Source organism: Tiliqua scincoides, chromosome 2 (genome assembly GCF_035046505.1).
Source record: "Tiliqua scincoides isolate rTilSci1 chromosome 2, rTilSci1.hap2, whole genome shotgun sequence".
Lineage (NCBI taxonomy): Eukaryota > Metazoa > Chordata > Lepidosauria > Squamata > Scincidae > Tiliqua > Tiliqua scincoides.
In genome coordinates this window covers 256,102,492-256,129,122 of record NC_089822.1, presented here as the reverse complement: position 1 = coordinate 256,129,122, position 26,631 = coordinate 256,102,492, and the positions used below count along the sequence as shown (strand labels likewise).

General features: G+C 48.6%; 1 protein-coding gene across 1 annotated transcript; it reads right to left on the bottom strand.

Moving 5' to 3' along the window:
- Window positions 1-1,639: 1,639 nt before the first annotated feature.
- Window positions 1,640-26,113, bottom strand: LOC136639067 (vomeronasal type-2 receptor 26-like). Its single transcript, XM_066613094.1, has 6 exons — window positions 25,136-26,113; window positions 21,414-21,806; window positions 20,052-20,288; window positions 8,089-8,316; window positions 4,942-5,068; window positions 1,640-2,550 (listed from the first exon to the last, which is right to left on the bottom strand). The coding sequence occupies exons 1-6, from the start codon at window positions 25,415-25,417 to the stop codon at window positions 1,640-1,642; spliced, it is 2,178 nt and encodes a 725-aa protein (XP_066469191.1). The 5' UTR covers window positions 25,418-26,113.
- Between the last annotated feature and the right edge of the window lie 518 nt (window positions 26,114-26,631).

The window sequence follows — 26,631 nt, the reverse complement described above, 5'->3', positions numbered from 1 at the left end:
GAGACTAGCAGATTGGTGGGATCTTCTCAACATCACATTCTAGTCTTGCATCATTTGTTTTCTCCGAGCCACCCTACAACGGACTTGAAACATAAGTAATCGTGTGGGTGGTGAAGTTGCCGCTGCTCCCCCTGATTCAGACTCAGAGCTCCTTTATTCCTGTACTATTTTCTATAGTGCCTGGTGTTTGTGCCTGGGAAATCATGTCCTTTTCTGCTGCTCTGCTTCAAAGGAAAGATTTTGTGGGGAGGCAGGAACATGAAGTCACCACTGACCCACTACCTGCCATCTCACAGGCTGGAGAAGTAGAATAACGTCATAAAAACCATAAGCTTTCTCAAGGGGTCGGTGGTCAGTGTTTCAGCACTCGCTATGACCCTTGGAGTTTTGAAGGATGGAGCATTTGAAGTTGATTTATTTATTTATTATAAATATATATAAATGTACACAGCTCAAGGTGGTGTACATAGCTGCTTCCCTCCTTTTGTCCTCACAACAACCCTGTGAGGTAGGTGAGGCTGAGAGAAAGTGACTGGCCCAAGGTCACCCAGGAAGCTTTGTGGCTGAGGGGGGATTTGAAGCTGGAAGTCGACTTCCCAAACCACTACACCAACCAATCTCTCTCTCTCTCTCTCTCTCTGTTGTGTGCAGGATTTTCTTTTTATAATGCAACACTTGTTTTCCTTTCAATTTGCACTGTTTGTGCTGGAACTGTAAGGCTCAAAGCTTCAAAGACCAGTCGGAAGGTGCTTTTTTTTTTTTTTTAAAGTAAAATTCTTGACATTATCTTTCTCTGCCCCTTCTTCCATACTCTTTTTCCCTGGGTGATAGAGGGAGAGTTATCTCTCCCCCAGATTTCCAGTGCAGGGAAGGAGAGGAGGAGGAGGAGCAGATCCAACTAGATTCAGTGGAATAGCTAGAGGGGGTGCAAAGCACAAAGTTTTGCAGGAAGCCTCACCACAGTGTACAAAGGGACCCTCCCCTACAGAGCCAGGTGTACACCTCCATTTTGCTTCTCCACCCTGGAATGGCTCCGAAGAGGAGGGGGAGGGGCCTCTTGCACACTGCAGTGAGGCACCCTGCAAAACTTAGTGCTTTGTACCCCTTCTAGCTAAGCCACAGGGGGGAGGAGAGGAGTTTTTAGTTTCCACACCGGAACATTCTTCCAGCAATCTCAAATTGCCTCCCCTCTCCCTTCTAAAGTGGAGAGAGCTGCTGACTATTTCCTATTGGCCTGCTTTCTTAGGGGTGAGAAGGTAGGTGTTTTGCATAATATATGCAAGGGAATTCAGCATAAAATATTACTATGACTTTCTGAAGTAAATAATCACTGCCCCAAAAAACGAGAGGAAGGGCTCTGTATCACAATTATACTACCAGCGCTTATATCCTTCTCACAGTATATTTCTCACTCAACGTAGCTAAATAAACACAGATAAATGCAAATTATTCAAACAAAATGGCATACATGCATTCTGGCACCTTAAACATTTACTTTTTATAGATTCTTTCATAGATTATCGGCAGGACAGGTATGCTACAATAGTACCTAGGAATGGGTTCACTCTCACAGAAAGTATTTAAATTCACCAACAAGAAAGCAAAGCCAAAATCAAAAAGAAGGCTTCAAAATCAGGTGTCAAATGACATATTTTGGTTTTATAATGAGTTGCTCCTTGTTATTGAGATCAGGCCTCAGTACAATAATGTAGCATTTGGGCATAAAGATGCAACCAAGCACGCCCAGAGTGGAGGCCAAGATGGAAAAGACATGCACGGCAACCATGTATTTCCCCTTCATGCTCAAGTAGGTGGGCAGAAAGGACACCCACACAGTGCAGAAGACCAGCATGCTGAAGGTGATCAACTTGGCTTCATTGAAGGCTCCAGGCAGCTTCCTGGCTAGGAAGGCCACAGTGAAGGAGACAGCAGCCAGAAAGCCCATGTAGCCAAGGGCAACGTAAAACATGGTGACACTCCCTTCGTTACACTGCAGTATGATGTAGCCAAGCTGGGAGTGCATGTCAGAGTCTGGGAATGGGGGAGAGGTTCCCAGCCAGACAGCGCAGATGCCCACCTGAACAACGGAAGAAGAAAAGACAATGGAGTTTGCCAAACTCTTCCCCAGATATTTCCTCATCCTGCTCCCTGGTCTGGTGGCCATGAATGCCACCACCACAGTGACCGTTTTGGCCAGCACAGAAGAGACAGCAACTGAAAAGATGATGCTGAAGATAGTTTGTCGGAGAAGGCAGGTCACCTTCTGGGGTTGACCAATGAATAGAAAGGAGGACAAGAAGGAAAGCAGGAGGGAGACCAGGAGCATGTAGGTGAGGTCGCGATTGTTGGCTTTGACTACTGGAGTTTCACGGTACTTAATGAAAATTCCTAAAACACAAGCAGTGATTAGGGAGAAGAAGAGGGTAAAGAAAACAAGGATGATTCCCAAAGGCTCTTCATAAGATAGGAAAGTTATAACTTTGGGGACACATTGATCTCGATCCTTGTTTGGATGCTGATCTTCTGGACAGCTGGTACAATGATCTGCATCTGAAAAGCAAAAGAGAGACTTTAGTATTACCAATGTTTACATCAAGTGATCTATGATGTTAAGAGCCCAATCCTATGCATGTCTACTCAAAAATGTCCCATTATAGTCAATAGGGTTTACTCCCAGGAAAGTGTGGATAGGATTGCAGCCTAAGTAGGATATCTTTGAGAGCAAGAGCATATGAGCCACAATAGCCAGAGAAGCAGCCCCTCAAGGAGATGAGGTGAGTCACCACCATCCCCATGCCTGCAACCTCTTCTCTCCATTTCACTGCTCTGCTGCACTGTCTGAGTCCCTCTTATCCTTCTCGCCCCTTACCAAAGATTCCTACGTTCACTTCATGGTCATCTACCATCTGGAGGGAGGGTCAATGCTCCTGGTTATGCCACCAGCATTCCCATGAAACAGCCTCGTAGCAGGACATGGATCATCCTGTGAACTGCAGTTAAGACCTGCATGTTCTGCTCTTCCTTCTGAATTTTACCCACTCCTGAGTCACCACTTGTTCCTTTTTGTTGCATGACTTGTTTACTCATCTGTGTATGTGGAGGTGGGTGCATGCCAGGCAAGCATAACTCAGGCTGGTTTCCAGTTATTGGGCTTGTGTGGATGGCAAGGAAGAATAAATCCCTCAGGATCATAGAGCAGGGGTGTCCAAACCTTGGCCCTGGGGCCATTTGCGGCCCTCGAGGCCTCTCAATGCAGCCCGCTGGGAGCCCCCAGTCTCCAATGAGCTTCTGGCCCTTCAGAGATTTGTTGGAGCCTGCACTGGCCCAACACAACTGCTCTCAGTGTGAGGGTGACTGTTTGACCTCTTGCGTGACCTGCCAAGGGCTCCCTCCACTGCTTGCTGTTTCATGTCTGTGATGCAGTAGCGGCAGCAAAGGAAAGGCCAGCCTTGCTTTGTGCAAGGCCTTTTATAAATCTTGAGCTATTGCAAGACCTTCATCCATTCATATATGTTCATCTTTAATATATTCGTATATGTAAACTTATGTAAATTTATTCAAATTTTAAATGTAAATTAATTCCTTTTTTTCCCTGGCCCCCAACACAGTGTCAGAGAGATGATGCGGCCCTCCTGCCAAAAACTTTGGACACCCCTGTCATAGAGTGAAGGCCACACTTTGGTTCGCTAGAGCAGTCCAACCCTCTTGCCCTCCGACTGGCTGGCTTGTGAGAAGCCTTGTCTTCAAAAATTCCATGACAAATTGCACCTTGTTTGGTCAGCTGATTTAGAACCTAATCCTATCCAACTTTCCCACGTCAATGCAGGCACAATACAGCCCTGAGGTAACAGAACAAATGTTCCCTTACATTGAGGAGGCCTCCATGGCTGTCCCATCACAACAGGATGCACTGCACACTGCACACCACATTGGTACAGCTGCATCAGTGCTGGAAAGTTGAATAGGCTCAGGGCCTCAGACAAAATGCAAGAGAATGTTCCAACTAGCCCCCTCTCTTTTCCACTTTGGCAAAATACACAGATACTGGCCAGACGTCTTCTTGCTGCTGACTTAGAATCAACTACTGAAATGTAAGTGCTTCATTATTTTCTTTGCTGTGCAGAAAGTACTTATCCCTTCCTTGACTCACCATTCCAAACGTATCATTCTCATATCTATCTTCACATAGGGGTCTGCCCCGTTAACCTGTAACACAGGCGGTGGGGATACTATCTTCAGTGCAGAAAAGAAAACGTGGGTGCATCATGTTTGTCAGGTCAGCAGGGGAGGATAGCCCTTACTTTCCCAAAAGCAAAGTGACACGGGAGCGAAGGAAGACAGCACAAGAAGCAGGTGATCCCAAACACAGCCAAAGGAGCTGACACAGGTCTGCTTGTTGCAGAAGCAGGTATTGGTTAAAGGAGCAGGCAGAAGAGTAGTCAGTCAAACGGTCCAGAAGTCAGGGATACAGCAGGTCACAGTCACGAGAAGCACAGTCCAAGTCAGCACACAAACCAGCAGAAACTCCACCACAGCAACCCACACCTTGGTGCCTGTGCTTGCCCCATATAGAGTAGATTGGCCAGCCAATCAGAGTAGGGTGACCTCATAGTCACAAGATAGTCTTGTGACCCACTCTGACTGGCTGTCCAGTGGTGCATTGCACCACTCCACCATAGCCTACCTGACTCTGCACACATCTCTCCCGAAGTCACGTGACTCTCACCTGTAACAGGTGCATCTGATTACTAATCACACACATATACAGTGCAGCTGCTGTTCCTTTAATTGACATTTCACACTAGGCCTGGACATCAAGGCCCCTCCTGCCACATCCTGGCTTACAACAGTTCAGGGCCTGGGATGCCAAAGGCCTGAAAATGTTGAATCCTCTCACTGCCGTCTTCCTCATGGGCAGCCCCTTCCCCTCGAGCCACTGACCTTCCTGAGTGGAGATGGTCCCTCCCTTGCACGCAGCACAGTCATAGCAGCAAACCGGCTGCCCTTCGTTGATCGCCTTGACATATCCAGGCTGACACCTTTCTGTACACTGAGAACGAGGCCGAGTCTAAGCAGAACATAAAGAACATCAAACAAATGAGTGAAGGCAGTGGTTCTCAAACTAGTGGGTCGCGACTCACCAGTTTGGGTAATGCTTCCCCAGTCCCTTTAAGGGGCCGGTGAAGGGAGGGAGGGTGAGGGGGTGTGCTTCAGACTTACTTGGACAGGTGTAGGGCTGCAGCAGGCTGCAGGAGATGTGGGGAGCCTTGCGCAGCCCTCCACAGTGCTCCCCGGCTCTTGGAAGCTTCCATAGAAGTGGGCGCAAAGCACTCCCTGCAAAACCGAAGTGCTTTGCGCCTCCTTCTGCTGTAGATTCCAAGCCTCGGGGAGCACTGTGGAGGGCTGTGCAGGGCTCTCTGCACCTCCTGCAGCCTGCTGCAGCCCTACATCTGTCCAAGTAGGTCTGAAGCACACCCCCTTGCCCCCCTTAGCGATATGATCCTGGGGATCACGTCGCTGCCCTAGCCCCTCCCCCACAAGAACTTACTGAGGGAGTAAAGCTCCCTCAAAGTTTGAGAAACCCTGAGTTAAGGAGCTTGGTCTATGGAAATCCACCGTCGAGGCAGAAAGCAGAACTGGCCTTAGGAGCTGTGGGGCCCAATTGGAAACATTTTTTGCAGGGCCCCAGGTTCACAGCCAAGGTCACTAGAATCTTCGAGCTATCAATAAAATATATTTGTGACTTTATATCTATAGGAATGGAAAGTCATCAAAATGTGCACTTAAAAAGGACATGTAAGTTTATGGACCAAATAGATCTAAGCACATAAAAATGCATACAAGAGTAGAGATGATGACCCTAGCGCAGGACCCCCTTAGGCTCAGGGTCCAACTGGGAGCTATTGATCCAATTGGCTTAAAGTCGACCCTGGTGGAAATGTAGGAGCTCATAGCTCTAGTCTCAGTCTTGGTTTTCACAGCCTGTCATATTTTAAAAGCTGTCATTTTGATGCGCAGTTGCATGGGGAAGAAGCAAGTGCTTGACACATTTCTTTCTTAAAGGGACAAGGAAGGCCACAAGGGAGTGCCTATAAACTTGATGGAGTGAAAAGGATGCTTCAGCATCACATGGCTCAGAGAGCCACCACTGCTTGCCAAAGCCTGAGTGGTGGGACTCCCTGAGGAGAATGGAGGAGAGGGTCACGAAGAGCACATCGCTTTGCACCTCCAAAAGGAATTGCCATTCTGATACGGAATTTCTACTGAAGATTTGCAGTCAGGATTTTTTTTATGGGTTTTATTTAGCGTTTTATAATCTTAAACCCACAGCTTATTGTCTCCAAAGTGGTTCACAAGAGTTGAAACGGATGACAGGATCACTCAGAAACATTTTTTTTTTAGGAGACTTGCATGAAGTCATCATGTAAAAGACCCAATAAACACAAATGCAGCAGCACAGCATAGCACAATAAGAAAAATTCCACCCCCAAATCCCCTTTGATCCAGAAGGGCCTTTGCAGCACTATGAAAGGCTTTCAGGCCAGGGGAACTTACAGAGGCAGAGAACCCCACAAGGAGGTGTCGTAATAGAAAGTGTGTTCAGTGGCAGACCTGGGGCGGGTTGGGGGCAAATTCCACGGGCACCGCACTTGCTGTGTGCTTGCCTTGCCCCCGCCACTGCTGCCTCTGCATACCACCCCGCCCCGCCTGCCTGTTCGAGCCGTTCCATGGGCACTGCACACGGAAGCCTTCTGAGGCTTCTCCTGCTGTTTTAAGCAATACTTCCAGTTTTTGTTGGGAACTGGTATTGTTTAAAACTGTGGGAGAAGCCTCAGAAGGCTTTTTGCCCACTTTTGAGTGTCGTGCAAGGCTCCATCCTGGGGAGGGGGAGCAGTGTGTTGGAGGGAGGACGGCCTGTTGGTGGGACGGCATATCGTGGACCTGCCTCAGGTTGCAATGAGGGCAGGTCCGCTACTGAGTGTGTTCCTCCTTCCTGCGAACACCTCAGATAATGGAGCTGCTTCAATCAGGACGTGTCATCAGATGTCTGAGAGCATGAGGGGCATCTCTTAAAAGAAAAGTCATCTGATAGAACATATAGGGCCAAAAGGTTTTGTCTCTTGAAATGGGCCACAGAGAGAGAAAGGACCCAGTGGGCACTCAGACTTGGTGTTATCAGCCTGCCACAGCATGTCATTGCTGACTCATGTACACTCGGGTCAGGCATGTCAGTGACTCTGGCACTGACTCGAGTTTGAGGTCACTGACTTAGAAATGAATCCCCTGCATGCAGACTCGAGTCTGTCTGTTTCAGGGTGTGCTTACTTACTTTTTTTTGCAGTGTGAAAGACCTTGTGGGGCCATAATTCAGATTGGGTGAGCAGCAGGGACGTTCCAGCCAGGAGGCAGGGAAGGGTTAATGTTTTCCTTTTGCACTGAGCATGAGGTGGGAACAGACTCTCTTGTCCATCTCTGAAGGAACTGGTGATCATTGGATGAAGGTTTTTTTCCTAGACAAGTGAGGGGAGAAGGCAGGGGGGAGGTGGTTCCTAGCCACCCAGAACCTAAGCAGCCGGTTCCTAGAGAAAAAAACTCATGGCATGGCTCCGGCAGGCTCGTTGAATGACTGGCCACAATGGGACTACTTCTGAGTAAAGCTGCAAAGGATTGGGTCATACTGGTAAGCCTCCCAGTTGCTGCGCATGACCCTCCTCCCTCTTGTCGCTTCTGTCCTCACTCTCACACAGTTCGTCCCACCCCTCCACTTTGTTTACAGATGGGGACATCAAAGGAGTATTGGTGATAACTCCAACACACACACAGACAAACCTGCCAGGAACTTCTTTTTCCCCGCAGATGACTTTTTTACGGAAAAGACTCAGGACTTGATTCTTTTCAAGTCGCCAAAATGCTCTGGTCGACTCGGAAAGTCTGACCATTAAGACTCATTTTCAAGTTGAATTAAAGGGGTGGAAACTCGTGACTTGACTCGAGTCAAACCACACTGGATTTGCCCATCTCTGATATCTAGGGGTGTGCCACTCCCCACTCCCTTGGAAGCTCAATGAAATTGTTGGGTTTCTCTACCTGGCTAAATCTCTTGGGCCACACAATGGCATCCTGGTCAATGGTGAACGTGATCTCTGGAGAGTTCTGCCTCTTGAGACTCCCAACTTTCACTCTAGCGAGAGACTGATTTGGAAATGTCACAAAGTTCACAATATCAAAGTCGGCCACCAGGTCCCCATCCTCATCCAGATAAACCCCTTCTATGGAAGTATTGTAGACTTGGAAGTATCTCAGGAAAGGAAGAAGCTACATTGAGGAGACAGAAAAGGGTATTAAATATTTGAACCCTGCCCAGTGCAAGAGTTCTAGAAGCGCATGAGTGAGGAAGGCTCAAAGTGGACAGTGAATCTCTGCAGCATCATCCTGACTCCATCACCTGGCAGGACAAAGTTCCAAACAACACAGTCCTGGAACGAGCTGGAATCCCTAGCATGTATGCACTGCTGAAATAGAGACGCCTGCGTTGGCTCAGTCATGTCATGAGAATGGATGATGGCCGGATCCCAAAGGATCTCCTCTATGGAGAACTCGTGCAAGGAAAGCGCCCTACAGGTAGACCACAGCTGCGATACAAGGACATCTGTAAGAGGGATCTGAAGGCCTTAGGAGTGGACCTCAACAAGTGGGAAACCCTGGCCTCAGAGCGGCCCGCTTGGAGGCAGGCTGTGCAGCATGGCCTTTCCCAGTTTGAAGAGACACTTGGCCGACAGTCTGAGGCAAAGAGGCAAAGAAGGAAGGCCCATAGCCAGGGAGACAGACCAAGGACAGACTGCACTTGCTCCCAGTGTGGAAGGGATTGTCACTCCCGAATTGGCCTTTTCAGCCACACTAGATGCTGTTCCAGAACCACCTTTCAGAGCGCGATACCATAGTCTTTCGAGACTGAAGGTTGCCAACAACATCATGACTCCATGACACTGACCCTCCCATGTGCCATGAGCAGACTGGTCTCAGCAGCTGCAGGCCAGTCAGGAAGCACAAAGAGGTAGATGGAGTCAGTCACAGCTCTCTTGCCAGGATGGGTTTCCACATATAGACTGTTGGCCCAAACCTATGGGCATTTACACCGCCGGAATGAGTGTTCTGGAGCGGTAAGCAGCAGTTTTAAGGCTGTCGCAAATGCAATCGTGAGCACCGTCTGGCTGTCGTCAGAAGCAGCGAGCAACCAGGTTTTGCAACGACGGACAGTGGATGCCTGCTGCCACCGGTAAGATCACACAGGGTTTGGGAGGCAGGGAGGGGGTGAAAGGATAAGGGAGAGGGGAGAAAGGTTCAGCCTGGGAAAGGGGTGGGCTGGCGGAAATGACTGCATTGTAGCCTGCTTCCCAGGAACAATCTGCCCTCCTCCCCACAAATGTCCCCTTCCTCCAAGGAGGCCTCCATATGCTGAAACTCCCCAGTGAGATGCAGCATAGCCCAGACCAGCCCCGCTGCATTGCTGTGCAGGGAATTGGGGAGAATCGGGCTGCCTGCCTTTCTCTAGGGTCAGATCGTAGCAGATGGACAGCAGCGTTGGCCTCAAACACCATAGAAGAATCCTCCACCGATGGAGAGAGACCCTCTATAGTCAAGCAGGGTTGGTTGCATGAGCAGCTTGGGCCAAACTGCACGTGACACTCAGTGCATCGATATGCATCGGGGTGTAGTGAAGTGACAGCCAGGAGATTTTCCACACGGGAACACAATTTACATTGGGACTTTAGGATGGAGGTTGCAGGCCTCTATGCTGTTTTCCACCAAAGAAGTCCATAAAATTCTGTCTGAACATTGGTTTAATTCAATGGGACAATAGTACAGACATAAAGGGTTAAATCCCTCCTGCCTGCACGCTGCAGTCCTGATTGATTTTGTTGCCTTTCATGACTGCTGCCTGAGCATGATGCACTTATCAAACTGATGCACTTATCATTCCATGTAGCCTGGCAATAAACAGAAGCAAAGAGAGAACGTTTAAACGGTAAACCGTTGATGGCTTTCTGATTGGGCAAAATAACTTTGGGTTCTCATTGGGGCGGGTTCTCATTAACCGAATTTCCGGAAGAACTGTCCAAATTTCATGGCCACCAGACATGTGGAGATGGTTCAGAGAAGTGCACTTATCCGGAATTCCAGAATGGCTGTTCAGCGCACAGGGAGCAGCAATAGAGACCTGCCATGGCTGAGCTATTTCACTTACCAGCCTGCCAGCACCCGCTATCACTCTCCGATTCAGGGATCTGGATGCGAATGCAGCATGTAGGGCATGCGCCACTGCCAGGATCGAGTTATATATACTGTGACTGTCTTGAGACAGGACTATTTCGACCACGTCCTGGGCCAAGGTCTCCGTTTTCTCTTTCTCTGTGCATCTTGTCCAGCCTTTCACAGACAACGCAGGCCTCGAATAAAAACAGTGAAATGATTTTTCCCCAAACAGTTGGATGGCAGACAACAGTGAGTCAAAATTGCCATATTCTGAGTGTCTGCGTTCCTGGATTGTGAAAGACAAAGAACCGTGGATGTTCCTGGCACCAACCAGCCTGTAAAATAACCTCAAGCTGAGGTCCTGCAAGGACCCTGCAATCCAAACTTTTCCTGCAGTTCCCTTTGTAATTATTTCAAGATTTCTAATGTAGACTGCTAGATGCATTATAGTGGAAGGGTCTGCATGATAAACAACTACATTGACTTGGTCTTGAATCATAAACCTATGCATGTTAAGCCACCATGCACCATGCACATGCAGCACTGGAATTCTTTCTGAGAAGGCAACACAAAGTCCCTTCTTTCTGATCACATCTGTCAAGGTGCTGATGAACCTTTCTCCATGGTCATTGTCTGGAGCCAGGAGACCAATCCACGTCCACTGGAAATGAAAGAGCAGCTCGGCAATCCCCAGAAAAGGGGGTTCTTGTTTGGGAACCATCCGGAAGGAAAAAGGAAACTGAGTTTTATCTTTCCAACCAAGACTCCCAAAACCATAACTGACCTAGCAAGGAAAGAAGAAAAAGTTTTTTTGGGTTTTTTGGAACAAGACTCCTATTTCTGAGTAAAATATTGTTCTAGATCACATTTCCATAATAACGATTGGTGTAGGGTCTGTGAATGGAAGACCCATATAATCCTCTCATCACAACTGAAAAAACTCCACAGTCAGGGAATTAGAGGACAGGTCCTCTCGTGGATTGAGAACTGGTTGGAGGCCAGGAAGCAGAGAGTGGGTGTCAATGGGCAATTTTCACAATGGAGAGAGGTGAAAAGCGGTGTGCCCCAAGGATCTGTCCTGGGACCGGTGCTTTCCAACCTCTTCATAAATGACCTGGAGACAGGGTTGAGCAGTGAAGTGGCTAAGTTTGCAGACGACACCAAACTTTTCCGAGTGGTAAAGACCAGAAGTGATTGTGAGGAGCTCCAGAAGGATCTCTCCAGACTGGAAGAATGGGAAGCAAAATGGCAGATGCGTTTCATTGTCAGTAAGTGTAAAGTCATGCACATTGGGGCAAAAAATCAAAACTTTAGATATAGGCTGATGGGTTCTGAGCTGTCTGTGACAGATCAGGAGAGAGATCTTGGGGTGGTGGTGGACAGGTGAATGAAAGTATCGACCCAATGTGTGGCGGCAGTGAAGAAGGACAATTCTATGCTTGGGATCATTAGGAAGGGTATTGAGAACAAAACGGCTAGTATTATAATGCCATTGTACAAATCGATGGTAAGGCCACACCTGGAGTATTGTGTCCAGTTCTGGTTGCCGCATCTCAAAAAAGACATAGTGGAACTGGAAAAGGTGCAAAAGAGAGCGACTAAGATGATTACGGGGCTGGGGCACCTTCCTTATGAGGAAAGGCTACGGCGTTTGGACCTCCTCAGCCTAGAAAAGAGACGCCTGAGGGGGGACATGATTGAGACATACAAAATTATGCAGGGGATGGACAGAGTGGATAGGGAGATGCTCTTTACACTCTCACATAATACCAGAACCAGGGGACATCCACTAAAATTGAGTGTTGGGCGGGTTAGGACAGACAAAAGAAAATATTTCTTTACTCAGCGCGTGGTCGGTCTGTGGAACTCCTTGCCACAGGATGTGGTGCTGGCGTCTAGCCTAGACGCCTTTAAAAGGGGATTGGACGAGTTTCTGGAGGAAAAATCCATTATGGGGTACAAGCCATGATGTGTATGTGCAACCTCCTGATTTTAGAAATGGGTTAAGTCAGAATGCCAGATGCAGGGGAGGGCACCAGAATGAGGTCTCTTGTTATCTGGTGTGCTCCCTGGGGCATTTGGTGGGCCGCTGTGAGATACAGGAAGCTGGACTAGATGGGCATATGGCCTGATCCAGTGGGGCTGTTCTTATGTTCTTATGTTCTTAACAGCATCCCCAGTGCAGCTTCAACAGAGCAAATGAACCCCCTTTACTTAGTTGTCAATAAGTCACAGGGTTCCTTCAGGGACATTATTGGAAGCTCCTCGGGGCAGTGACAGCAATGCACCAGAGATGATATTTGGTTTGTCGAGCATCTGTACATTGCTGTCACTGCCCAGAAAGGGTCTGATGCAAGTGACAGGGACCACTTATACAGTGCATTGAGGCACCGGCAGTACCCCCTTTAGCTATGCTACTGATGCAAACAAAACATTAATCCTACAATTCATGGAGGATGTCTCTCTCAGTAAATGACTTCACGCCCCTCCAGGTCAGAGGAAGTAGGAAGGAAAAGCAGGAGGGTGTTCCCAATGGTGGACTTCCAAAAGACAGCAGGTTGAGAAAGTGGATGCCCTTTGGTCTGCTCTTGTGTTCTTAGTGCCAGATGATTGAGCCAAATACTTGGAGCCTGTTACTACGTTGGGGATTTATGGGTTCAGTTTAGGTTGAAGCTAATGGAGAGATTTCCAATTTCGGCACAGTTCCAGTTCACTAAAACAATATTAGAACATAAGAACAGCCCCACTGGATCAGGCCATAGGCCCATCTAGTCCAGCTTCCTGTATCTCACAGCGGCCCACCAAATGCCCCAGGGAGCACACCAGATAACAAGAGACCTCATCCTGGTGCCCTCCCCTACATCTGGCATTCTGACTTAACCCATTTCTAAAATCAGGAGGTTGCGCATACACATCATGGCTTGTACCCCATAATGGATTTTTCCTCCAGAAACTTGTCCAATCCCCTTTTAAAGGCATCTAGGCTAGACGCCAGCACCACATCCTGTGGCAAGGAGTTCCACAGACCGACCACACGCTGAGTAAAGAAATATTTTCTTTTGTCTGTCCTAACCCGCCCAACACTCAATTTTAGTGGATGTCCCCTGGTTCTGGTATTATGTGAGAGTGTAAAGAGCATCTCCCTATCCACTCTGTTCATTCCCTGCATAATTTTGTATGTCTCAATCATGTCCCCCCTCAAGCGTCTCTTTTCTAGGCTGAAGAGGCCCAAACGCCGTAGCCTTTCCTCATAAGGAAGGTGCCCCAGCCCCGTAATCATCTTAGTCGCTCTCTTTTGCACCTTTTCCATTTCCACTATGTCTTTTTTGAGATGCGGCGACCAGAACTGGACACAATACTCCAGGTGTGGCCTTACCATCGATTTGTACAACGGCATTATAATACTAGCCGTTTTGTTCTCAATACCCTTCCTAATGATCCCAAGCATAGAATTGGCCTTCTTCACAGCCGCCGCACATTGGGTCGACACTTTCATCGACCTGTCCACCACCACCCCAAGATCTCTCTCCTGATCTGTCACAGACAGCTCAGAACCCATCAGCCTATAGCTAAAGTTTTGATTTTTTGCCCCAATGTGCATGACTTTACACTTACTGACATTGAAGCGCATCTGCCATTTTGCTGCCCATTCTGCCAGTCTGGAGAGATCCTTCTGGAGCTCCTCACAATCACTTCTGGTCTTCACCACTCGGAAAAGTTTGGTGTCGTCTGCAAACTTTGCAACCTCACTGCTCAACCCTGTCTCCAGGTCATTTATGAAGAGGTTGAAAAGCACCGGTCCCAGGACAGATCCTTGGGGCACACCGCTTTTCACCTCTCTCCATTGTGAAAATTGCCCATTGACACCCACTCTCTGCTTCCTGGCCTCCAACCAGTTCTCAATCCACGAGAGGACCTGTCCTCTAATTCCCTGATTGTGGAGTTTTTTCAGTAGCCTTTGGTGAGGGACCGTGTCAAACGCCTTCTGAAAGTCCAGATATATAATGTCCACGGGTTCTCCCGCATCCACATGCCTGTGGACCTTTTCAAAGAATTCTATAAGGTTAGTGAGGCAAGACTTACCCTTACAGAAGCCATGCTGACTCTCCCTCAGCAAGGCCTGTTCGTCTATGTGTTTTGAGATCCTATCTTTGATGAGGCATTCCACCATCTTACCCGGTATGGATGTTAGGCTGACCGGCCTATAGTTTCCCGGGTCCCCCCTCTTTCCCTTTTTAAAAATAGGCATGTCATTTGCTATCCTCCAATCTTCTGGCACCGTGGCCGTTTTGAGGGACAAGTTGCATACCTTAGTCAAGAGATCTGCAACTTCATTCTTCAATTCCTTAATAACCCTTGGGTGGATGCCATCAGGGCCCGGTGACTTATTGATCTTTAATTTATCAATGAGGTCTGAAACATCTTCTCTTTTAACCTCTATCTGACTTAACTCCTCGGTTAGGAGGGGCCGTTCGGGCAGCGGTATCTGCCCGAGGTCTTCTGCCGTGAAGACAGATGCAAAGAACTCATTTAATTTCTCTGCCATCTCTAAGTCTCCTTTTATCTCCCCTTTCCCTCCCTCACCATCCAGAGGGCCAACCGCTTCTCTGGCGGGTTTCCTGCTTCTAACATATTTGAAGAAGCTTTTATTATTCCCCTTAATGTTGCTGGCCATGCGTTCCTCATAGTCTCTCTTGGCCTCCCATATCACCTTCTTACATTTCTTTTGCCACAGTTTATGTTCCTTTTTATTCTCCTCATTAGGGCAAGACTTCCATTTACGGAAGGAAGCTTCCTTGCCCTTCACAGCTTCTCTAACTTGGCTGGTTAGCCATGCGGGCACCCTCCTGGATTTCGTGGAACCCTTCTTTCTTTGCAGTATACACCTCTGCTGGGCCTCTATTACTGTTGTTTTAAGCAGCCTCCATGCACTCTGGAGAGATTGGACTCTTTTTACCCTCCCTTTCAACCTCCTTCTAACCAGCCTCCTCATTTGAGGGAAGTCCGCCTGTCGGAAGTCAAGGGTTTTTGTTAGAGATTTGCCTGGTATTCTTCCCCCAACGTGCACGTCAAAACGGATCGCAGCATGATCACTGTTCCCCAATGGCTCAGTAACGTTTACACCTCTAACCAGGTCCTGCGTACCGCACAATATTAAATCCAGAGTCACCTGTCCTCTGGTGGGCTCCGTGACTAGCTGATCTAAGCCACAGTCATTTAGCACGTCAAGAAATCCGGTTTCCTTATCGTGACCAGAACACAAATTGACCCAGTCAATATGAGGATAATTGAAGTCCCCCATGATTACAACCCTGTCCTTCCTTGTCACCTCCCTCATCTGTTTCCTCATTTCAAGGTCCCCATCAGATTTCTGGTCTGGAGGACGATAGCATGCCCCCAGTATTACATCGCTGCACAAGCCTGGTATTTTAACTCACAGAGATTCTACGGTGGAGTCGGACCCACCTTCAATCTCTACTTTGCTGGATTCTATCCCTTCCTTAACATAAACGGCCACCCCACCTCCAACACGCCCCTGCCTGTCCCTCCTGTAGAGTTTATAGCCCGGGATTGCGGTATCCCACTGATTCTCCGCATTCCACCAGGTTTCCGTTATGCCCGCTATGTCAATATTTTCCCTTGTCACCAGACATTCCAGTTCTCCCACCTTTGCTCGTAGACTTCGGGCATTCGCATAAAAGCATTTATACACGGAATGCCCCAGGATGGGCTGCTTATTTGCTCCTTTGTCCCCGCATCCTCTCATTGTGCCAAACCGTCTATCACATCCCATCACCCTACCTTTCCCAATTTCTTCTCCTACCCTGCCTTTGTCTTGTTGTTCTCTAACCTCCCCATCCTCATCCCATAGGAATGAGGAGTCCCGAACCGGATGCCCCTCAGCTCCTGTCGGCCTTCCCCCAGGGATCAGTTTAAAAGCTGCTCTGCCACCTTTTTAATGTTATGCGCCAGCAGTCTGGTTCCATTCTGGTTCAAATGGAGCCCTTCCCTTTTGTACACGCCCCACTTGTCCCAAAACGTTCCCCAGTGCCTAACGAATCTAAACCCCTCCTCCCTACACCACCGTCTCATCCACGCATTGAGACCCCTGATCTCCGCCTGCCTAGCTGGCCCTGCGCGTGGAACAGGTAGCACTTCAGAGAACGCTACCTTTGAACGCTATTGTTCAACTGCTTGATGAAACATTTTTGATGTACAAGCCTAGTCTTCTGAAACATTTCCTCATCTCTGACCCCAACTCAGTGTTATCCCCTAAGTACAGACTGGAACTCAAAGGGCACAGGAAAGTGTGCCACAGGTGGAGGAAAGCACAAAAGTTGAGACTGCCTCATCTCTTTGCAATAGATCTGGCAAGACCATTAAGGCACAAGGAAGTTAAATTTGCACTCTAGGTTTTTTGCTCAAACCCTAGAATAAATGCAAAAAGTCCATTCTGAACTTTGTGAAGGAAGCTGCCTTATGCTGAATCATGCCCTCAAACTCAGAGAGCAATCCTTACCTGGAGATCCACCAGCACAGTGGCCTCTGTGCTGGCTTTGAGTGTCACAATCATGCCATAAAGCAGGGAGGCCTGCGCGGCCCCACCAACACTGTATCCACCAGAGCGGCCTCCGGTTGAGTGGCCACCAGAGGGTGGAAAAAAGGCAGGGAGAGGGAGTAATGGGTGGGGGGCTGACAGAACACGACCAAGACTAGGACCAGGTTGGGGGGGGAGGGATCTGTGGAGGCCTCCTCGGCCATATCCTCTCCACTCTCTTGGGCCTGGAAGGCCTACATGCGGATACCCTGACTTGTGGTGGCTAAATAGCTGGTGCAGAGCTGAGTAGCCCCACGGGCAGGTAAGGGGGAAAATATCCCCTTACCCCAAGGACACCTCCAGCCTGCTGCTGACGAGAGCTGGATACAGCTCTGACTGAGACCACATCTCTTGGGTTTCAGAGAGGAGTTTTTCTCTGAAGTATCAGGAGATGGGTGAGATTGAATCTGCTATCATTTAGAAGTGAAACAGGTGCCATGTCACTGAGCTATGGACCCTCCCTTTTATGCCAGCACAGTCTCCCACTACTCTGGCTTTCTTTATTGTGAGCAAGAATCCAGAATAAGGGCACAATTCTTAGAGGGTTACTAAGGGCAGGGATCAACTCCACCTTCCCACCCCAGCAGTGGTCCAGGAGGCACCCGTATTCATTGTCAGATACAAGTGTGCAACTGTGATACGTTTCTGTGGTTAGAAACCAATGTTGGGAACTTGGGTCAGTGACCCGGGCTCAAGTCTCAAAAATGTGTGATTGTGGGTGACTGTGCAACTTGTGAATCACATGCGTGGAAAACTCTGAAAAAGATTTGGGGCAGGGCCCCCCTGACTCAGTATCCATACCCACATGTGCTGACTCCAGTCTGCCTGTGTCTTGCTTACTGTTTTCCCCACATGGAAAACCTTGTGGGGCCAGCATTCCGACCAGGCAAGTAGCAGGGAAGTTCCATCAGGGTGTCAGGAAAAGGTTAATGTGATCAGAAGAGGGCAGGCAGGGCTGGGCTCTCTTTTTCAGTCTCTGATAGGAAGGAAGGAACCAATGATCATTGAATAAAGGATGGGCATTCTGATGTTTTCATTGTCTGAGTGAGGGCAGGAGGAAGAGCCAAGGGGGTTCTTGCCTTACGATTGGCTTAAAAAGCCCAGAGAGAGACAGGGAAGGAGTTCAGAGCAATCACGTTTTGCACAGCATGGCATTGAATGACCTTTGCAGTGGGACTACTTCTGGGTAGAGCTGCCAAGGATTGGGTTGTCCTGGTAAGCCTTGCAGCTGCTGCTCCTGCGTCTCCTCCCTCTCGCCGCTTCTGTCCTGGCTCTCTCGCAGTCCCTCCACCCCTCCCACCCTCTTTACAGATGGGTGGGGACAGCAGGGGAGTGTTCAAAGAGAGCTCCGACACATGCACTTCCTGGAAGCAGTCCCATTTGTTTCATGGTGGGCTTTCTGGGGGAGGGGGTGACTTGACTTCGGTCTATTAGAGTCACTAAAGGGTGACTCGGCAACTTGGAAAGTGACCCTGTTAGGACTCTTTTTCGAGTCACGGAGGCGGTAACTCAGCGACTCAACTTGAGTTAAGCCCTGCTGGGTTTTCCCATCCCTGTTAGAAACTCTGGACTGGGAGAGGCTGCTTCAGTGGAGGAACACCTTTTCACCATCCATATGATGCTCAGGGCACCGTCCTGAGTGGCAGATGGGCCAATGCAAGTTCCTTGGCCCATTGTCATCACGAAACTGCCATAAAGCAGTGTAAAGCTACCAGTAATTCTTTGGGGAGGGGAAGCTTATATGATGTATATATAAGTTGTGAAAGAGAAATTCACAAAAACCATCAACTAATGAGACAATTGAAATTCTGGGTTTTGTTGTTGTTTTTATGCATGAAGCCTGTAAGAGGAATTGCTGGTTGTGATGTCTACACTCAGCAACTTCCAGCTGGCTTGGTCCTGATTTTGGAATCCTATCAAACCTCTTGATGCAAAGGTGATGTGCAGCGCAATCCTGTCTTGCGCTGGCAGGCCAGGAGGCCTGTGCTGTATCCTGCGCAGGATTGGGTCCAGAAGTGGCTCAGACGCAGGTAAAGGGAAACTCTTCCCCTTACCCCTGGGTAAGCCACCACAGCCCCAATGGTCTCCTCGAACTTGCGCCACCTCCAGAGGTGGCATAAATCCGACAAGAGCAGAGCGGCTTCAAGTCACTCCATGCTGCTTAGGGAACAGGGTTGTGATCTGGCATAACAGCTGGGTCCCAGCCCCACCTCTCGCTCCCGCCATCCGCACGCCACTGGGACAACCCTCTGCCCGCTCTCCCCCTTCCCAGAATGCCTCCCATCCGCCTCCACCCTTCTCTCTTCACAGCCCTGTGTTGGCCGAGCTCAGCTGATGCAACTGTCCCTCGCCAGGTCGTCGCGGAGGCTGGATGCAGCCTCTGTGGTCTGGAGCTCGTCTCTGTGCCAGCACAGCTGACTCCCGAGGATGTGCAAATGTGCTTTATGGCACATTTGCAACCCTCCTGGGCTGGCGTGAGGGACTTGTGCTGGCCCAAAGCGCAGTTAGGATTGGTCCCGAAGATACAAAAGAAATGTTTGTGTAAGAGGAGGGAAAGCCATATGTCACTCACACTGTCGGTTCTCTGCAAACCTATTTTGTTCCCAGCTTCTGTTTTAGGGGCTTGTTCTTGACCGCTCAATAGAGACTATGAAATGGACATGTAGCACAATCCCATCTTGAGCTGGGACAGGCAGTCCAGGAGGCCTGCACGGTATCCAGCGCAAGATAGGGCTTCAAAGTGACTGCAGCCCGAATGGGTCTCCTCGGACTTCTGCCACCTCAAGAGGTGGCTTGAAGTCACTGCGCTGCTTGGGAATGGAAGTTGGGATCCAGCATAACTGCCGGGTCCCAGCCTCGCCTTCCGCTCCGCTCCCCGCCCTCCCATCCCCATGACCGCCCTCCCCCCACTCCGGAATGCCTCCCTCCTGCCTCCTCTTCGCTTCCTCCCTGCCCACCCCAGAGCCTTGCGTCAGCCAAGCTCCCTCCCCAAATTTGCACGAAGGCTGGATTCAGCCTTCACAGGCCGGTGTGCATTCGCGCACCGGCCCAGCCAACTCTCAAGGTGGCGCCAACATGCCTTATGGCATGTTTGTGACCCTCCTGGACTGGCGCAAGGGATTTGAGCTGACGCAGGGCACTGTTAGGATTGCGCCCTTAGATACAGTATGAGCCACCACCATCCACCCATATTTCATACCTGTGGGGTTTTGTAGATGCCCGTCATGCTTGAAATCTTACTGGAGATCACAGTGTCAGCCCCTTCAAGAACAGCCACCAACTTATTCTTTTTTCCACAGGTGTAGTTTGGAAGACTCTTTTGCCCTGTAGACAGCAGGTCTGTCATGACCTCGTAAGTCAGTCTTGCATTGAAATAGTTGTCATAGACATTGTAGCCGAGGGAGACGTTGGACAAGAGCCGAGGATTCTGGTTGATCTCATGAATGGCAAAGAAGAAGGGCAGGAGGTCCCAGAAACACAGGCCTTTTATGCTGCAATAAAAATAGGTCTTTCAATGAGCACAAGTCCTAGAAATGGCGGGCAACTGCATACTAAGGAGAGGGGTGAACTTTTCTGATGCCTGCTACTGAAAAGGGGGAGGGGAACAAATGAAGATTTATGTGCTGAAATGAAGCAGCCAACGTATAAACTGGATCACAAATCAATAAATTCCAGAACATTAAAAACACATTGATGTTTTATCTTGATGTCCCCCTGTCCCAGCACATGCAACTCTGAAGGTTCCTTCCTCTGGAAGGACTTCAGTAACTTCAAGGACCATGCAGACTGGTGGTGCATATTGATACAATATCTATTGAAAAAACTGCATTTCAAACTTTTTTAGAACTCTGCTCTCCCAGTAGACAAGGTGCAGAGAGGAGCAGTTCATGGGTATTTCCGTGGAGACTTGCCTTCCCCCACCGCTGTGCCTGCTCCCACAGTATAAAACAGGGGTGGGCAAACCTTTTGTCTGGAGAGCCATATAATCTCTCTGACACTGTGTGGGGGGAGGGGGGCTGGAATCCCCCGGGTTGGATGGGGGGGGCCCTGAGGGCTGGAAATGGCTTTCAGGACAGGGTTTGTCCACTCCTGGTTCAAAAGCACAGAGTTTGGAACAGAACACTCAGAGTGCTCAGAGATTGTAATGCAGGGAGGTGAGTCCACATCCTGAACCATGACCTGTGTTTTCTTCAGGCTGATCTTCAGTCCAAAATCAGTCCAAAATATAGTATATATGTGCCACAGCCCGGATGGTCTTGTAAATACTGTAACTGTCCTGAGACAGAACTCTTTCAATCACATCCTGGGCCAAGCTCTCCCTTCTCTCTTTCTCTGTGCATCTGATGTAGCCTTTCACAGACAACACGGGCCTTGAATCAAAACAATGAAAAGCTTTTTCCCCAAACAGGCGAATGGCAGAAAACAGTGATTCAAAATTGTCGTATTGTGTGCTTCTGCGTTCCTGGATTGAGAAAGACAAAGAACCGTGGAGGTGCTGGATATCGGCTACTACGTAAGATAACCTCAAACTGAGGTCCTGCAAAGACACTGCAATCCAAACTTTCCCCGAAGTTTGCTTGGCTGTTCCAAACGCACTAATCAGCATTGCTAGAGTGAGCATAGCCCGAGGGTCCACGTGACAGACAACCACATTGACTTGGTCCCGCATCGGAAATGCTTTCATGCGGATGTGCGCAGTAGCCAGAAACACAGCTTTGATTCTTTCTGAGAAGGCAACACAAAGACCCTTCTTTCTGATCACCTCTGTGAAGGTGCTGATGAACCTTTCTCCCTGGTCATTGTTTGGAGCCAGGAGACCAATCCACGTCAACTTGAAATGCAGGAGTAGTTTGGCAATCCCCAAGTAAGAGGGTACTTGTTTGGGCACCATCCGGAAGGAAAAAGGAAACTGAGTTTTATCTTGGAAATCATGACTTCCAAATCCATAACTGACCTAGCAAGGGAAAAAAACGTTTGTGTGTTTTGTTTTGTTTTCAGGGCAGGACTGATATTTTTGAGCAAAATATTAGTATTAGTATACCACGTTTCAACAAAGAGTTCACAAAGCTGTTTATAGGCCAGTTAAAATAACTTCCTGTCCCAAAAGGGCTCATAATCTAAAAAAATGCAGACCCCTCCCCCCCACTAGCAACAGCCACTAGAAAAATCACTGTGCTGGGGTGAATAGGGATGGTTACTCTCGCCCTGCTAAACAGAAGAGGAAAGCCACTTGGAAAAGTGCATCTTGCCCTACTGGCAGGGGTACCTATATCACAATATTCCCATCATTAAGGTTAGTGCAGAGTTTTATCTTTTCAAGTATGACTCCCAAAACCATAACTAACCTAGCAAGGGGGGGGGGGAATTCGTTCTGTAGAACAAAATATTATTGGTACATCACAAAAATGCCCATTGTTTTGATTGGTGCAGAGTGTGCAAAAAGGCAGTCCATATGTTGCTCTCATCATTGCAGTACAGATCTTTTCTTTATAGGAGCAAATGAACCATTGATTTATATGTGAAGAAGTCACAGGGCTCCTACAGGGACACAACTGGAAACTCCTCAGGGTAGGATCTGTCTTTTATGCTCTGTGTACAGTAACACATGCACTGATGGTGCTACATAACAATAGGGTAAAACCTGGACCCTCTTGAAGTTCCTGAAACATTTCACTAGTGATTTATGACACATAAGTTATGAGGGGGCAGAAAGGGACAAAAAGGGGTATCCCCTCCCCACCTTGATCTTCCTTCCCTGGACCATGGAGACAGAGCTGGACAATGGAGGCTTACCCATGCTCCCTTACTCAGGAGGAGACCTCCAGACTGCCCCTCCACAGGATGCAATGCATGCTCTGTTGGTGTTGCTGCAATTTTGGGGGGAAGGTAGTTAGGATGGGGCCTTTTGTATCCCAAAGAGGGCTGGCCCATTCATGAGGCCAAGTGAGGCAGTTGCCTTAAACAGCAATTTGGGGAGGGGGTGCCTATTTCTGACCGCCTATTTGCCTCTACAGCAAGCGCCTCTTTCTGCTTCCACTCCCTAGACTAGAAAAGAAAGAGAGGGACACGGAGGAGAAGGAAATGTTGAAGGCAGGAGAATGCTGAGCTAGAACATTGGAGAGTAGAGAAGCAGAGGCTGTCAGATCACTAAGTAAGGGGGTCCATATGTGGCATGTCAGCTCATCAGGAGGTCCATATTTGGCATGTCACCTCAGGCATCAGGAGGGCTCTGCTTGGTCCTACTCCAAAGGTTGGACTGATTATCACTGATTCCTCATGGTTGTATCAGTTCACATTCAAAGAAAGATAACTGAAATAGGGATTGAGGGGATGCCTGAGGTCTTCATCCTCTCAAAAGGGACTTGGTCACTGCATCGCTTTTGACACTGAAGGTGGCGAACAAGTCTTGGTGGAGGACACTAGAAGTGTGAGTTGATTGTTTCATTGTTGACCTAAACAACTTTGTTTTCTCTAGTGGAAGGAAGCTGTGTTTGTGCAGTTACCCTACAAGTCCAATGAGACTCTAAGAAGTCGTGACATACTGTTTCTAGACTTTGCAGAGTATGACCTCATTGGTAATATTATCTTTATATGATAAACTGAAGGGCTTTTGTTAAAATCCTAGCATTATATGCCAGAAGGTAAGCTCTATGCTTTGTTCAAAAATCTACCTTGTAGTGCATCAAACCATTGGTACACCAAGCTCAGTATTCCTGACAAGGACTGACACCAGCCCTCTAGAGCAGGGGTGCCCAAACCCCGGCCTGGGGGCCACTTGCGGCCCTCGAGGCCTCTCAATGCGGCCCTCAGGGAGCCCCCAGTCTCCAATGAGCCTCTGGTCCTCCCGAGATTTGTTGAAGCCCACACTGGCCCAATGCAACTTCTCTCAGCGTGAGGGCGACTGTTTGACCTCTCGTGTGAGCTGTGATATGAGAGCTCCCTCCACTGCTTGCTGTTTCGCATCTGTGATGCAGCAGCGGCAGCAAAGGAAAGACCAGCCTTGCTTTGTGCAAGGCCTTTTATAGGCCTTGAGCTATTGCAAGACCTTCATTCATTCATATAAGTTCATATTTAATATATTCATTTATGTAAATTTATTCAAATTTTAAATGTAAAGTGATTCTTTTTTTGCCCCAGTCCCCGACACAGTGTCAGAGAGCTGATGCGGCCCTCCTGCCAAAAACTTTGGACACCCCTGCTCTAGAGTTTCAGAGAGGATATTTTCTCAGAAGTACCAGGTGATGCCAGGAATTGAACCAGGGACTTTCTACAAGGGAAGCAAGTGTGCCGTCACTGAGCGATGGCCCCTTCCTTTTACACCAGCACAGTTGGCCCCCATTCTGGTGTTCTTTATTGGGAGCAAGAATAGGGCGGCCAAGCATAGGAGTGCACCTGATTATTAAGGGGCTACCAAGAGCAGGGAACAAGTTTACTTTCCCGTTCTCAAGACAGAAGTGTTCAATTGCAGTTCATTTCTCTGGGAGACACAGTTGCCATGGAGTTCTTCAGTTCTCCACCCATGATGCTCAACAGCCCAGCTAATTTAGGACTTCATTGCATAGTTTGAAGTTTGCAGTCACAACTGTTTATTTGCTCTGGGAGGGAGGGAAAGCTTACATGGTGCATGAGTAAGCTGGGAAAGAATAAAAACAGTACAATCCAGATACATTGACAAAAATCAACTATCCTCTCAACTTCACTTAAAGTTTTTGGACTCCAGGTGTGCAGTGTCCCATTCCCGATCACTCAGCTGAACCTATGAAGTGCATTTAGATTTAGTCTGAAGCATAACAACATAAGAAGAGCCCTGCTGGATCAGGCCGAAGGCCCATCTAGTCCAGCTTCCTGTATCTCAGTGGCCCACCAAATGCTTCAGGGAGCACAGAAGACACAACTGGCATCCTGGTGCCCTTCCCTGCATCTGGTACTCTGAAGTACCTTACTTCTAAAATCTGGAGCTTTTACATACCTATCATAACCCATGATGGACTTTCCCTCCAGAAATTTGTCCAATCCCCTTTTAAAAGAATCCAGGCCAGATGCCATTGCCACATCCCGTGGCAAGGAGTTCCACAGACTGATTACACACTGGGTAAAGAAATATTTTCTTTTGTCTTGTCTAATTCTCCCAGCACTCAATTTTAGCAGCTGTCCCCTGGTGCTGGTATTGTGTGAGAGGGAAGGGAACATCCCCCTATCCACTTTATCCATCCCCTGCATGACTGTGTATATCTCAGATATGTCCCCACTCAGGCACCTTCTCCACCCGCTCGTATTTCATACCTGGGGGATTTTGTAGATGCCCAACATGCTTGAAATCTGTCTGGAGGTTGCAGAGTCAGCCCCTTCCAGGATAGCCACCAGTTTATTCCTCCTTCCACAAGTGTAATTCGGAAGACTCTTTTGCCCAGTAGACAGCAGGTCTATCATGGCCTCGTAGGTCAGTCTTGCATTGAAATAGTTCTCATAGATGTTGTAGCCAAGGGAGACATTGGACAGGAGCCTGGGATTCTGGTTGATCTCATGAATGGCAAAGAAAAAGGGCAGGAGGTCCCAGAAATGCATTTCTGCGAAGCTGCAAGAAAAATAGGTCTCACATTCTGACCTTCCATTCTGTGAACGCAAGCCAAATGCCTGCTTCTTTTACAAAAAAGGTGCATTGGTAACAGAAATGTCTGGATTTTACTCTACTTCAGTGTCTGATGCGCTACAGCAGATGCTAACATTGTGTAGGCAGGGAAGATATATCTGGCTGGAAGTTGAATTGAATAGACCTGCATTCGAGTGCAGAGTGAGGTGAAGAACACAACCTTCCTCACTGGTCCAGTCCAAACATAGGAGAAGTCCTGGAAATTGGGGAGGGGGAAAATCAGATCCCTGGGAGAGGGCTGTACTTTCCTGGTGCTTGCTACCGAGAAGGGAGGGATTATGGAAGCTGAAACGAAGCAGCCAGCTTGTCAACTGGAACACAAATCCATACATTCCAGAACATGAACAATACAGGCGCCTCCTTTTAACTTGCAGAGTTACACAGAAACTTCAGGCAGTTGAAGTGCTGGGCTTCAAATTCCAGAACAGTCAGTGCAGTTCTCATTTGACACTCCCCTGATGTTCCCATCCCATCTGCAGCCAGCGATGGGGGAAGGTCCTTCACTTCAACCAGCTTTTTCATGTCATTGATGTAAACCAAAGCTGTGCTGCTATTTGAGTGAATGTAGCAGTGAAGAAAAATGCTTGGTTCTGTGTGAACCCCAGTGATGAACTCCCCCTCCCCTATTCACATCACGATTCACGGATTCTACCTTCAGAAGGAGCGCCAACCAGCACGCCATGGACCAACAGGGAGGCGTTGAGCTTGGCAAGGCAGGAAGGGATGGACAGAATGAGGGGACAGAAGTGACATGTGGGAGGGTGGGACACCCACAGCAGTTGGGAGGCTCAGGACCTAATCCTTTGCGGGTCTTCTCAGAAGTTCCACTGCTGTCAGTGGGGCTTCCTTCATCCTCTTCTATGCCTCCCCCTGGTTTGCCAGCCTCCGTTGATCCCTCCCTGTGCTTTGTATCTATCCAGCCATTTATTCCTATAGCAAGGACCCCTTCCCCCTCCATTGGGTTCCTCCTTCTCCCCTCCCTCACCCAGAAAAAAAGTCAGGCCATCCATCATTTGTTGAATCGTCTGTTCCTACAGCCAAAAGTCCCCTCCCCTGTGTCCTGGCTGCCCTTGCCTTCTTCTGGTTCCTCCTCCCAGCCTCATGCAGTCAACACCCACCCCACCAAAAA

Coding starts and splice junctions, on each gene's coding strand:
- LOC136639067 (XM_066613094.1), bottom strand. CDS start 25,417: ATGCATTTCTGGGACCTCCTGCCCTTTTTCTTTGCCATTCATGAGATC. Junction 20,289..21,413: donor CCAAGCAAACTTCGGGGAAA/GTTTGGATTGCA, acceptor GCCATTCATGAG/ATCAACCAGAATCCTCGGCT. Junction 2,551..4,941: donor GACCATCTCCACTCAGGAAG/GTCAGTGGCTCG, acceptor TTTGCTTTTCAG/ATGCAGATCATTGTACCAGC.